General features: G+C 47.8%; 1 protein-coding gene across 2 annotated transcripts; it reads left to right on the top strand.

Moving 5' to 3' along the window:
• The first annotated feature begins 1,118 nt into the window (after positions 1-1,118).
• DCTN4 (dynactin subunit 4) lies at positions 1,119-12,820 on the top strand. Of its 2 annotated transcripts, XM_068205955.1 has the most exons (14): positions 1,119-1,310; positions 2,593-2,663; positions 3,531-3,709; positions 4,618-4,661; positions 5,397-5,504; positions 6,086-6,106; positions 7,029-7,102; positions 7,437-7,549; positions 8,861-8,970; positions 9,951-10,024; positions 10,376-10,430; positions 10,898-11,005; positions 11,411-11,508; positions 11,679-12,820. In XM_068205955.1, the coding sequence occupies exons 1-14, from the start codon at positions 1,176-1,178 to the stop codon at positions 11,890-11,892; spliced, it is 1,404 nt and encodes a 467-aa protein (XP_068062056.1). In that variant the 5' UTR covers positions 1,119-1,175; the 3' UTR covers positions 11,893-12,820. The 2 variants fall into 2 exon arrangements, with proteins under 2 accessions (XP_068062056.1, XP_068062057.1); XM_068205956.1 differs by lacking the exon at positions 6,086-6,106 and having other exon boundaries at positions 1,121-1,310.
• The last annotated feature ends 761 nt before the right edge of the window (positions 12,821-13,581 follow it).

Below are 13,581 nucleotides of genomic sequence, written 5' to 3'. Positions count from 1 at the left end.
ATAATAAAATAGTTATAAAAATAGTAATACAATTAGAGTAATGAAAATTTAGAGTTAGGACAATTACAAGACAATAAAAAGCAAAGAATTACGGACGTCCGGATGCTCTCGGGCACTTAAGCCCGATAAGCATGCCTTGTGAACAAAGGAAAAATCTTTAAAAGCAGTAGCCTGTTGCATATTCATACATCTCATACATGATGCATAAATTCCTTGCAAATTAAGAACTTTTCTGGTTTTTGTCAACTTCTTCCCCTTAATCCTGGTGGTTCCATAAAGACGGAGAGAAGGTGGAAGAATGTTTGTCTTTTCCGATAAGGAGGCAGTAATTCTTTATGGGCCCCCATCACTGCCATCTCTGTGTGAAGAGTCTCTTCATTATCTCATCTCTTGCTTGAGCTAGTAAAAAAAACCCCACATACATAGGTTCTATTTTAACTACAAAATTACATTTACCATACTATTAAAATGTTAATACACCACTTCTAATCAATAGTTATATATATATATAGTATTCAATTTAATATTTGCGAAAAGCCAATCATAAAACATGCATTTTTCACAAGACTGAAAGGAGACCTCCTTTGGGGTGTGAAAAGATCACCCTCTCTGCTGTGCTCTGGTGAGACCCAGCGGGAGCCGTGTCCAGCTCTGGGCCCCAGCGTGAGAAGGACACGGAGCAGCTGGGGTCACTGCAGAGGAGCCCACGGAGATGTTCCGAGGGCTGAGCCCTCTGCTCTGGAGCCAGGCTGGGAAAACTGGGCATGTTCGCCTGGGCAAGGGAAGGCTCCGGGAGACCTCAGAGCCCCTTCCAGTGCCTAAAGGGGCTCCAGGAGAGCTGGAGAGGGACTTAGAACACGGGCTCGGAGTGACGGGATAAGATGGAACTGCTTCCCACTGCCAGAGGGCAGGGACAGATGGGACACTGGGAAGAAATCCTTCTCTGCGAGGCTGGTGAGCACTGGCACGGACCAGCTGTGGCGGCCCCACCCCGGCAGCGTCCGAGGCCAGGCTGGACGCGCCCCGGGAGCAAGGAAGGCGCCGCCGCCAGGGCACGGGCGGCACCCGCTGCCACTGGGCGGGACTGAGGGGCCGGCCACGCCGCGGGTCACGTGGTCAGGCCGGCGTGGTGACGTCAGGCGGCGGCGGCGCGGCGGAGCCCGCCCTCTCCCAAGATGGCGTCGCTGCTGCAATCGGAGCGGGTGCTGTACCTGGTGCGCGGCGAGAAGGAGCTGCGGGCGCCGCTGCCGCAGCTGTACTTCTGCCGCTACTGCAGCGAGCTCCGCTCGCTCGAGTGCGTCTCGCACGAGGTAACGGCGGACCGGCCGCGCCGCACCCGCGCACCGGGCGGGACCGGGCGGGACGGTGCTCTCTCTGCGCGCAGCGATTGGGTCGTTCTCCTGCCACTCACTCGCTCTCTGCTTTGCTATTGGTTGTTGTCGCGGCTGGCGGGTGGGCGCGGCGCTGCACGGAGCGCGGGGATTGGCCGCGAGCGAGGGATGGGGCGGGGCTGCGCGGTGGATTGGCTGTGCGGGCCTGTCCGTCGGCGGAGCTCGGGCTGTGATTGGCTGGGGCGAGCGCCCAGGGGCGGATTCCCCTCATGGGGGACGAGCCCCCCTAGGCGGCCCCGGCCGGGGGAGCGGCGACCCCCCGCACCTCGGTGGGGCCTGACCGGGGCCGCGGGACCCCGCACCCTCGGCGGGACCCAACCCTTGGGTCATGACTGCCCCCACACCACCCCCATGCCCATCGGGCCCGGCCGTTGAGTGGCAAGACCCCCAGACCCTCCCCCCTCCTCGATTTTTGCTGTGGAGGGATGTGTGTTTTTTGCAGCTACGATTTTTTGCTGTAGAGGGGGGGGGATTTGGCTTCATAAGTTGTCATGTTAAAATCGCTGAGCCTGGTTTTGTGGAAGCCCGGTGGAATTAAGAAATTGTGATAGATTTGGGAAGCCTTGGAAGAATGACGGTGCAGCCCAGATCTCAGACGAGGCATCTCTAATGAAATGTTAAGGCCTCTGAAGGGCGGATTGTGACCTGGCTGCATCCGTCACGAATTCACTGTGGTGTGAGCAGTGTAGTCATTGTGCGTGGCCATGCTTAATAATCACTTTGAATTCCTCTTCAAGAAGGGGGCCCCAGTCTTGCTGCTGTTGTTTTAATTGACAAAATTCACTATGACAGCAGAGAGATACAAAGAATCTTCTGAAATATGCATGTATCTGACCAGTGTGACTGCGAGGACAGAATAAATTTAGGTCTAAATGGAAAATAAAATGTTAAAACTTTTGTTCAAGCTGAAAAATGAGATCCTGGTAACTGCTAAAGGTCAACACCCAGCTGATCTTTTCCCATTTAGAAGGTGGAGTAATTTAATCCATTCTGAATTAAGAAACCTTATAATTTATGTTATTAAAGATCAAATCTGGCTGAGATGGGCTAAGGTTTTGCATACCAATACACATCTCAAGCCTTCCCTGGCTTCACCCTGCTGTTGCAAGACACAAATCCTTGTTGGATCGTGTGGCAGTTTGGGGCTTTTTAGATAAAGATGTGCCAGATAACGTGTGTGATGTGGCCATGTCTTCTTCAGGTTGACTCTCACTACTGCCCCAGCTGCCTGGAAAACATGCCTTCAGCTGAAGCCAAGCTGAAAAAGAACAGGTAAAAGTGCTTTGGTTTTTTTTTTTCCCATCAAGTCTTCCTATTTAATAGAGTCCCTTCCCATGTCTGTCTGAAACTCTTCAAAAATTACATGGCTGCTTGTTGTGTTTAAGTCTGTTTTGGGGAATAAGTGTCTTTCTATGATCTACCATGTGCTGTTCATGACTTTTAGGGGTTTTTTTATGGTCTGGGCTCATAATGCAGAGGTTTTTTAGTATCACATTATGTTTCTCACTGCTGCTGCTCTTATGCTGACTCTGAATCCCTCAAGTTCCTGTGACAGCTGGTTATCCCTAGTGCTGTTGCTTAGGAGTTAATGATCTGTTGGTTTAGTGCTGATGTGGTTGTTGTTGGGAGCATTTCTCTCAGCCTGGGACCCTTCTCAGAATCACAGAATGATGAGGTTGGAAGAGACCTCTAAGATCATCAATCCAACCTATGCCCTAACACCTCGACTATAGCTCCAAGTGCCATGTCCAGTCTTTTTTTCAACACATCCAGAGATGGTGATTCTACCACCTCCCTGGGAAGACAATTCCAGTACTTTATTATTCTTTTGGTGAAAATTTTTTTCCTAATATCCAACCTGTACCTTCCCTGAGGTAGCTTGAGGCTGTGTCCTCTTGTTCTGTCAGTTACTGCCCGGTGAAAGAGACCAACCCTCCCCTGTCTACAACCTCCCTTCAGGAAGTTGTAGAGAGCAATAAGGTCACCTCTAAGCCTCCTCTTCTCCAGGCTAAACAACCCCAGCTCCTTCAAATGTTCCTCATAGGGCTTGTATTCCAAGCCCCTCACCGGCCTTGTTGCCCTTGTCTGGACACGCTCAAGCATCTCAGCGTTCTCAGAGCCCTGCCTTGTTGTTTGCAGGTGTGCCAACTGCTTTGACTGCCCCTGCTGCATGCACACCCTTTCCACTCGGGCCACCAGCATCCCTGCGCCGCTGCCCGACGACCCGGCCAAGACCACCATGAAGAAAGCCTATTACCTGGCCTGCGGCTTCTGCCGCTGGACTTCCCGGGACGTTGGCATGGCAGACAAGTCTGTTGGTAAGGGGCAGTTGAAAGACACACAGCTGAGTTACAGCATGAGCCCAGTTTGTGTTTTGAAGGTAACAGATAACCCAGTTAGTTCCCGACTGTGCAATAGACTTGATATCTGGCTAGGATTGGAGTTGTAGTTGGAAATTCACAGGAAAGCTCTTTGTTGCTGAAGACTCCTCTGAAGAGCTGAGCTGAGTTAGTGGAATGTGTGACCCACTTTCATGCCTGTGTTACCTGACTAGTGAGAAAACTGTCAAACTGTTTTAGTCAGTGCACTCTCCCCACAGCTGAGATCTTGTTTGTGTGCTTTCACAGGCTTTGAAGCTGCTCAGTCTGACAGCATAAACACCTAATTTATTTTCCATCACTTTTGTTCACTTAGACTTATTCCGGAGTTGCTAGTCAGTGTTTGAACTTGGCTTTTCTCTTCACAAGAGCACTAGAACAAAGCTTTCATCTATTTTTTTGGTACATGAGATGTACAGAAAATATCTGTCAGGTGGGTTTGAGTAGGCCAAGCAGATCCTTGGACTTCCAGTGTTGGTGTGACTTAAAATGGAGCTGAGGATGCAGAGACAGCAGCAGCCAGTAATAAGAGACACACATATAAACACATGTACCTGCTGCTGAAGTGACTCCTGGGTGCTGTCCTGAGTATCTCTCAAGCAACACTTGTTTAAAAAACACAGTATAAAAGGTGGAAGAGCTCTTTCATTCCAAACCTGCCTGTGCAACTCTTTCAGAGGTGTATATTTGTACAGACATGAGCTTAAACAATTGCAATGGTAGGTGTAGCAGAAATAGGGAATGTCATATTTTATAAATAACACCAAGATAGTTCAGTGTTGGGTATGATTTCTGTGTGGCATCTGGAAACCTCCTGTGGACTTTGCTTTTTCTCTTCTCTTGTGCAGCGAGTGGTGGCTGGCAGGAGCCGGAGAATCCTCACACACAGAGGGTGAGTGAGGGGGAAGGCTGTGCTTGGGCTGAAATGCATCAGCCAGAAAGAGCTGTTAGAGTGTCAGGCCCTCTCAATCACTTTTTCTGCATCTATATAATCCTTCAGATGCCAGTTCCAGTTCCTAATCTGCACCTTGACTGAATTCAATGGAGGGAAGGCCTCTTAGAGGCTCCCCTGAGGATATCGCAGTATAAAATCTCCTTTTGAGAAGAAGCTCAGTTGAAACCAACCTATCTAATGGTGCTGTTAAGGTGAATGTGCTGCGTATGTATGTGAAAAAAAGCTGTTTTCCAATCAAAAGTGTGTCTAGGATCTGGAAAACACAACTGCACCTTTAACACCCTTCCCTTTTACCCGTTAGGGCTCCACTCTAAATGTGACCAGCCTCAGGGAGGGGGGAAAAGATGCTAAAGATGCTGTTTGCTCTGCCAATCCAAATTGCTTAGAGTTGGCCACATGACATTACTCTCTGCAGTCATGGCAAATTTGTGAATGATGTCTCAGTTGCTGAGTTGCAAAGTGAGAATTGGACACTGCCCTCCAACACACATCGTTCCCAAGGAAGGGTCATTTTTTCACCCACAGTGTGGGTTAAGACACGTTAAGGTACACAGACTTCTTGAAGTACATCCCGCACAATACAGCTGGTATTAGGAACAGAGTGAAACATGTAGCAGGAACCCCAGCTAATGCTGCAGCTGAGGTGACAGTGCTCCCTGTTCCTCCCTCCAGATTAACAAACTGGTTGAGTACTACCAGCAGCTGGCTCAGAAGGAGAAGATCGAGCGGGACAGGAAGAAGCTGGTGCGACGCCGCAACTACGTCCCGCTGGCCTTCTCGGTGAGCTGGTTGTGCCATCCTCTCAGAGCAGGAAAAGTGATCCACAACAGCCTCAGCCTGGAAAATTAGATAGTTGGTAGTATGATAGGGCTGCCCAGCTTTGGCTAATTGAGGACTAGATGAAGAAAATGAGGCTTTCTTTAGGGATGAATACTTTCATACTCATTACTGTGTATTCCATTGCCACTCTCTCTGATCGTCCTCCCCAGCAGTGCCAGAAGGTTTATACTTGCCATGCCTAGGAATATGTTCTCCAGCAGTGAAGTGCTGTGCAACTGCAGCCACGGTGACAGTGGCAGCTCTTTCTCAGGACAGTTCATCCCACAGCTTAGTGACAGATAGATCAGCATTGTCTGACACTTCTCTGCATGAACTCTACTGAAGTTAACCTTACCACTTGGTTGTGGCTTGAATGACTTGTTTATTGTACCTGGCAGGGAAATGCTCACTTTGTTTAGCTGGGTGACTGCATATGCTTGCTACTTCAATGAATTGTGCTTGCTCTGTGCCTTTGCTTGTGTCTTATGGCTGCATTTTTTGTCTCCGTTGCTACCTGCTGCTATTTTGGGGGCTCTCCACAGCAACACACTATACACGTAGTGGTAAGTCTTTTCACAGTTTCTGCTGGTGTTAAAGCTCTCATGGTACCAACTCAAGGGGAGTAACACATCCTACACCATGCCTCAGGGCCTCTGGCTTAGGTGTGCCTAGAACAAACACAGGTGAAGCCTAACTCTTCTGAGGGTAACATTTGTTACAAAAATATTTTGTGTTAGTTTATAAACAGGGCAGTGTCTTTGAGTAAGTAATGTACACTTGAAAAGCAGTCCTTCACCAAGCTTGGCTGAAACACAGCTGTCTGCTTGGCCAAGGCAAGTGTCACTAACATTAATCATCTAATTCTTGAAAAATCACCAGAGTTAGGCTGGTGCTTACATTTGTCATTTGGTGAGAATTCAGGTTTTCAGCCCTGCCCAGAAGGAAGTTGTCTGCCTTCAAGCACCCTGGGTACAGCTCAGCTGTAGAATGCTGAGGAGTAGCTCAGCTATTGCTGGTGAGAGAGACTTGTAGGTAACGAGGCTTGTAGGAGTCTGAACCTTTCAGCTGCTTCAAGTAGTGCTACAGAGCCTTTCAGATGGATGCATAACCACATCAACCCACTTTTTTTGGCAGCTGAGCTCTCATTCTACACTACTTGACATGGAGTTGCTCTGAAGAGAATATCCAGGGAAGATGTGTCAGTAGTGCAGTCTGGTGATTTGAGGAAGGAGCAAAAAGTTTTATAAGCAGTAGCCACACACATCTGTCTTTCCCCATCTGCAGTGCAGTGGGAATTTTTTTTCTCCTTGCTAACAGTTTAAACAGAAGAATGTATCTTAGGAAGCATTGAATACCTTCTCCTTTTTGCTTTTCTTTGCTTGTACCCCCATGCTTGTCATGCAGCTCAGAGGATGAGTTTGCAGCAGGTCTTTGTGTCCCATCAGGAGGCAGATTTGAGGGTGACAGTTCCTTTTTTCCTTGTAGGACAAATACGGCCTTGGAACGAGGCTTCAGCGCCAGAGGCCCGGAGCTCCCATCAGTGCCCTCGCTGGACTCTCGTGAGTCTCAGGGGTGGAGTTACCTTTGGGGGGAGCATTGGAGGTGTAGACAAGAGAGGAGTATAGCAGCTCTAGAAAGATGATCGACAATTAGCAGATAGCAGTGAGAGGAGATTTCTCCTTTTGAGCACTGGAAAGGTGTCAGATCCTCTGACATCTGTCTGCAGCAGTTCCAGATCTGCTTTCTCCCAAGAGGAACAAGGGACTGCTCACACCCTTGTTGTAATTATTGTTGTGCAATCTCGACTCTCGCTGCTTTCTGTTCTATAATGCATTTGCTGTCAGAGCACACGTGCCCAATTTCATGACTGAGTTGCCCCTTATTTTGCTTTAGCCTCAAAGAAGGAGAAGACCAGAAGGAGATCAAGATTGAGCCAGCTGATGCAGTGGAAGAAGTGGAGCCTCTTCCTGAGGATTACTACACAAGACCAGTCAATTTGACCGAAGGTAAAACCTTAATATTCTGTCACTCTTTTGCCTTACATTTTGTAACATGGGCATTGCATACAGGTTTGTGGCGTTCCTCATGACCCAAGTTCCTGGTAATTTTTATGCTGGGATTGAAATACTGAAATTACCAATTTTTAAATGGCAACTTTTAATGCAGCCTTAGCTTCATGTTGTATATGGAAAGAAGTCATGATGTACATGGTTTCAGAGCCAGAAGGCCTGAAGGGTTATTTGATTTTCTTGCTGGCCTTAATTTCTGTGTGTATGAGGCATCAACTTTTGGATGAAGAACAAAGCTGATATCCTTTTTCAAATAATAGCAGGAAATAAGGAAATAGCAGCTGCTGGGGATCTGGAACCAAAAGTGGGCTGTTGAGTAACAATTGCGCATTGCTTTGACATCAGCTTGGAACAGCCTGTGTACACTTGCCAGTTCTTTAGCTGACTCATAAATTTAATCCACAAATACTGTAAATTGATCAGTAAGACTTGGTGTGAACAGGATAAACCAGCAGGTACAGGAGTGATGTGGGCTTCCAGCTGAGGTAGCTCCAAGTGGAACGGATGATGTTGGTAGTTCTGCAGGCCTACAAAGTCTGCCAGTATCAATTAATTAATGAAAGTTTTATGTGAGGGGGTAGATCTTCTTGGTTTCCCTTTCTCTTGAGGCTGTTGGCATTGTGAGTTTGATGCTGGTGAAGAAGACAGCTTTCCTGGTTCCTCACAGTGAGGGAAAGGCTGCCAAGTGGCTCACTTGCCTCTTAGGCACTGGTGCAGTGAGGAGCCTGCATTTTGAGAGAAACCCATGGAGGTTTTGGCTGCTGGGAGTTTCTTGCTTTGGGAACTATGTTTTCTCTAGTTCTGTGTGTGAGTCTGAGTTATGCAAACTCCTTGCTAAGAAGCTGTGTATTGTACTCATGCAGCACCCAGCTGTGAGGGTAACAAAGCTGTGAAACTCATTTGCTGTGGTGAGGGAAAGAACTGTGTTCTAGATGATTAGAAAACTCTTGCTTCCATCCTAGCTCAGCTGTGAAGAAAGATGTGGGTCCCTTGTTTCTCCTGGGTTAGCACTGATGTTGTTCTCATGTTACTGTGCCCAGTCAGGACAGCTTTAGTCAGCTTTTGCCTTTCTATTTATTTCTAGAAATGTGATATTGCCAGTGGCTTCTGAATTACGAGGCACAGGTGAAATTAAGTGTCTTAGAGATGGTGGCAGATCTCCACAGAGTGTGAGGTGCATATGTAGAATCCAGCTAGAGTTTCAGTTCCTGAGACATTTCTTTGTCTTGCTTTCTGTTGTGCTCCCAGTGACAACTCTGCGCCAGCGCCTGCTGCAGCCTGACTTCCAGCCCATCTGTGCTTCCCAGCTCTACCCACGTCACAAGCACCTCCTGATCAAACGCTCGCTGCGCTGCCGGGTAGGGAATTCAATCCAGAGAAGTGTGCTTTCCAGGCTCTCAGCACTTGGGTGCTGGGAAATGGGCTGTGTGTTCCTCTTTTAAAAGAAATGGCTCATATGCTTCTGGTTGTTGAAAGTTCTCAGCCAAGTTAGTGGTAACGTCACTAAGGGGGTGAGGGAGGCTGTCATGTCTCTGGTGTGATGACAGTGGTGAAAGGGGGTCAACACTGTCAAAGATGCATAAAGATACAAAGGTGGTTTGTGCTAGTGCCCTGCCTAGCCAAGGAGGCAAAGAGGACTGCCAGTACAGTCGAAATTAAAAAAAAAATTGCTGTTACTAAGGATAAAAGTCAACAAACAAAATATTAGGGAGAGGCAGTGCAGAATACTGAAGATGTCACTAGAGTGAAGGCAGTAAGAGGCTGTTTCAGAGAAGCAAATCAGAGATCTGGGAAGTGAAGAGAGGCAAGAGTTAAATCCAAGTTCTGCTGTTGGCTTTCTACATGGCCCTTACTAAACTATTTGTTTTCTCAGTCATACTAGGATATTTATTTAGCTAGTTCCTAAAGTAATAGAGCAATATTATTGTAAGTATTTAAGATGCAGGATGCTTAACAAATGTAGAGTATTTTCTCAGAAATAAGTAATGTCTGACTGATCCTGTATTTGAAGAGTAGCCTATGAGGAGATCATAGGGTCTAGCCGCTTCATTTTTTTAAAGGATTCTGGAGCATACAGTTACTTGTGCTGCAGTCAGTGTCCAGGTGTTTTCAAGACTGGTTCCAAGTCTTGGGTTTCTGAGGTTGTGCTGGTAGTGCTGGATATGACAATTAGGAGTATCAATAGCTGAGCACATTGGACATGCACCCCAGATAGTTTCTATGTGCTGTGCTGGAGGCTGTAATATAATGGCTAGTGACACAGCACTTGTGGCTCTGATTCTGCAGTGTGTGGCTGCACACTGTCTTTTGGTGCTGACTTAAATACCTTTCTCTTTAGAAATGTGAACATAACCTGAGCAAACCAGAATTCAATCCAACCTCTATCAAATTCAAGATCCAGCTGGTTGCTGTGTAAGTAGAAAATGGGGACTGGGGACAGCAACTCCCTGTTTATGCTTAGTTAATGCCTTCTATTTTAATTTCCTTTGACCTCTTGTGGGATTGTGTCATCCCTTAGGATGGTGTAATCACCTTTTTAAATATATTTAGCTTATCTGTAATAGGTTTGCTTGCTGATTTAGTGAAGATTTCAGCAGTTTGACAAAAACACTGCATGCTTTGCCAGCCCCAGACTGTAGCTGAGTTTTGTAGAATTAGGGTTATACAGCAAAAGGACCCTTCATTTTTCCTTTCAGGAAAGCTCTAATAGCTTTACAGACAGCAGCACAGTCCCTCACAGTTATTTGCTCTGTTATTTTGTAGTAACTACATCCCTGAAGTGAGAATCATGTCTATTCCCAACCTGCGCTACATGAAGGTCAGTAGCTTTTCCAGAAGTGTCTTAGGCTGAGACATAGCCAGGAGCTGTGAATGTGGGATCTTTTTGGAAGATGACATGGTGTGATGATTGTTCCCTGAGGGCTCCACTCACTCCATTTAGAGGGTGCAGGGTTTAAGGGAGTGGCCAGAGTAACACTGCATGTACTTGTCACTGCAGCAGTCGATTGCTGTGCAGTGTGACATCATCACTTGCCAATGTCTGAAGAGTAAAAGGTGTGGAATTGAGATCTCAGCTAGACTCCCAAAATACATATTTCTTGTATTAAGAGTTTTGCATGGCATTGGTGCCTGTCTTATGAGCAGGGGGTGGTCGCTGTCCATCCATTGAGAGGATGTGATGCAATTTTTGAATTTGTTGATGAGTCAGAGAAGATGGAGGGGCCTACAGTAACAATGAATTTTCACATAATTGCTTCTTGAACTGTGATTCCTGAATCTCCTCAGGAGAGCCAAGTCCTTCTGACTCTGACTAATCCCGTGGAGAACGTCACACATGTCACATTGCTGGAGTGTGAGGAGGGAGACCCTGATAACATCAACAGCACTGCCAAGGTATTGATTGTACCCTCCTGCTGGGTAAGCCCAAGCCTCTTCCAGGATTTACCACTCCCATTTGTCCTTCCACAGGGCACACTTTTCATATGTGCTTCAACCCCTGCTAACTGTGCTGCGTTTCCCTCCTTGGAGCTTAAATGACTGTCACAATTGTAAACAGCAGCTCATTAAGTATTTTGAAATTGTGTCTGTTCGTTGATATACAAAACCCAAGGGAGAAATGTATTATTTCACTGGCAGGGTGGTAATCAAGTGGTCCTGGAGCAGTGAAAAGCTGAGGATGAATCACTTTTCTGTTACGCCGCAGTGAAGTAGACCTCAGAAGAGAAGAGCCCTGTCCTGCTTGCAGTGTAGCTGGTGATCAGTGCTGAAAGGCTTCTTTCTCTCCATGCTCCGTTTCAGGTGGCAGTTCCTCCCAAGGAGCTTATTCTGGCTGGCAAAGATGCTGCAGCAGAATATGATGAGCTGGCAGAGCCTCAAGACTTCCAGGATGACCCTGAGTGAGTGTCCTGTGGGGATCCCCTCCCTTAAAAACTTGTCTCTTTGAGTAACTCCCTCTCCTCCTGTCTGCCTTCAGTGTGGTTTGAGTTCCTTTGAGAGCATTGTTCCACTTGGAACAATGCTTTGAGAACTTGGCTGACCCAGTGTTCCTGTGTGTTCTGCCTTGCAGCGTTATTGCCTTTAGAAAAGCCAATAAGGTGGGAGTTTTCATCAAGGTCACCCCACAGAAAGAAGAGGGCGATGTGACCGTGAGTTTCAAGATGAAGCACGAGTTCAAAAACCTCACTGCTCCCATCCGGCCCAACGAGGATGGTGACCACACCTCTGAGGTGATCTGGCTCACCCATCACGTGGAGCTCAGCCTCGGCCCCGTGCTCCCGTAGCGGCTCCCAGCGCTCGCTCCCGACGGCTGGATGGACTGGCACCCTGAGAAAGCACCTGGTGAAAGGTTCTGCCAGAGCTCCTTTGTGATGTGTGGGTGTGCCACGGGCCCGGCCAGCCGCCAGGAGGGGGCTGAGGCTGCCGTGGTTTGGGCTGGTTTGTTCTCTCTCCCCTTGTTGTAGTGCCCACTAACCACCACTCCACTTCCCCTCACTGCCACAGGCTAGAGTAACTTGCAGCACGTCTTAGAGCACAGAAAAAGATCTCCCTCCAGGTTTGCACTGAATTTGGCTTTATCAACAGATGATTAGGGCTGAATTTGGATTTATCAGCAGAAAAGAACCCATACTGTTGTTTTTTTCCATGTCAGCCCACAAACCTGATGTTACATACCCAGTGAATAACTTCTCTTTCACAAAGGGCAATGCCCTTCCCAAACAAACATTTTAAGGAGTGTCCCTACCTTCTGCATTCTGGCAAGTTACTGCCAGCAGCATGATCTTTTCTTTTGGTTTTCTGCTCCCTCATAGAATACCTCAACTGTGGGGGCTGGGCCATAGTGCCCTACCTCTCTGGCCTATGTAGCTTGCTTAACCGAGGTGGCAGAGGTTTTTTCTCAAAGGAGTTGATCAGTTTGCCTTTAAACTTTAAACATAGTGTACTGTAGTGTTCATGGATCTGACTGGCAACCAAGCCCACCATCAGCCCACTGCTGGATGTGGCAGCAGGATGTGCTGAAAGCTGGGAATTCAGGTTCTGCTGCAGCTCTTGACTGAGGCAGGAATGCTCTGGAGAGGCAGGGATGCTCCAGAGAGGCTCCCTGGCAGACCTCAGCCCAGTAAATGTTGTGTTGCTAGGGGTTGTAGCAATGAGGGTTTGAAACGGGAAGAGTTAAGATTAGTCCTGGTAATTATAAAGCTACAGTGGTGATTTGGGTTCATAATCTTTGTTTTTCCAGTTAGAGCGGGTAGGAGGGAGGTGTAAAGGTGGAAACTCATTATATGTTAACTACACACACTGTACCAGAAGGTCATTTACCCAGGGTATAATTTGGCTGCAGTCCAAGCTAAAATGGGTGATAAGAGCTGTGTATCCAGGAGACAGGATTACCAAGAAGTGCATGGCTGGTGCAGGCAGGTGAGATGGCTCTTCCTGCAGAGCACTCCCACTTCAGCCGTTGACCTTTGTTAAACATTTCTGAGGGGCTTTGACACGCTGCTGTGCTGGGAAAGGCTTGGATACCAGCCAGCCATGGCCTTGTCATGATGCTTGTGCCATGGCTCTGCCAGCCTGCATCTGCAAATCCTCTGCATGGAGGGGCAGGATTAGGCTGCCTGCTCTCTGGGGGGGTGGTGCAGCACCCCAAAACATCTCCCCTAGTGCAAGGAACCCGCTGTGGTGTGCTGGAGGGGCTCACAGCTCACAGCCCTGGTCCTGCAGCGGGTCTCAAAGCAGTGAGGCATCACGTTTACAGCTCTGTGTAGGTGACACACAGATGTACAGCATGAGTTTGAGACTTGTAGTTAGTAGTTAATGTGTAGTGCTAGTGCCTGCTGCAGCTTTCCCTGTCCAGATAACAAAGCACTTCACCTCTGGCCGCAGATTCTCCTGTTCAGTAGCCAAAACAGCTGCTGCACTCGCCACCACAGAAAACCCTCCCAGGACCCAGGCCTAGAGCTGTGCCTGGGGCT

This window comes from Anomalospiza imberbis, chromosome 15, assembly GCF_031753505.1.
Source record: "Anomalospiza imberbis isolate Cuckoo-Finch-1a 21T00152 chromosome 15, ASM3175350v1, whole genome shotgun sequence".
NCBI lineage: Eukaryota > Metazoa > Chordata > Aves > Passeriformes > Viduidae > Anomalospiza > Anomalospiza imberbis.
This window is presented reverse-complemented; position numbering and strand designations above follow the sequence as displayed.

Coding starts and splice junctions, on each gene's coding strand:
- DCTN4 (XM_068205955.1), top strand. CDS start 1,176: ATGGCGTCGCTGCTGCAATCGGAGCGGGTGCTGTACCTGGTGCGCGGC. Junction 3,710..4,617: donor CATGGCAGACAAGTCTGTTG/GTAAGGGGCAGT, acceptor TCTCTTGTGCAG/CGAGTGGTGGCTGGCAGGAG. Junction 10,025..10,375: donor AAGATCCAGCTGGTTGCTGT/GTAAGTAGAAAA, acceptor GTTATTTTGTAG/TAACTACATCCCTGAAGTGA.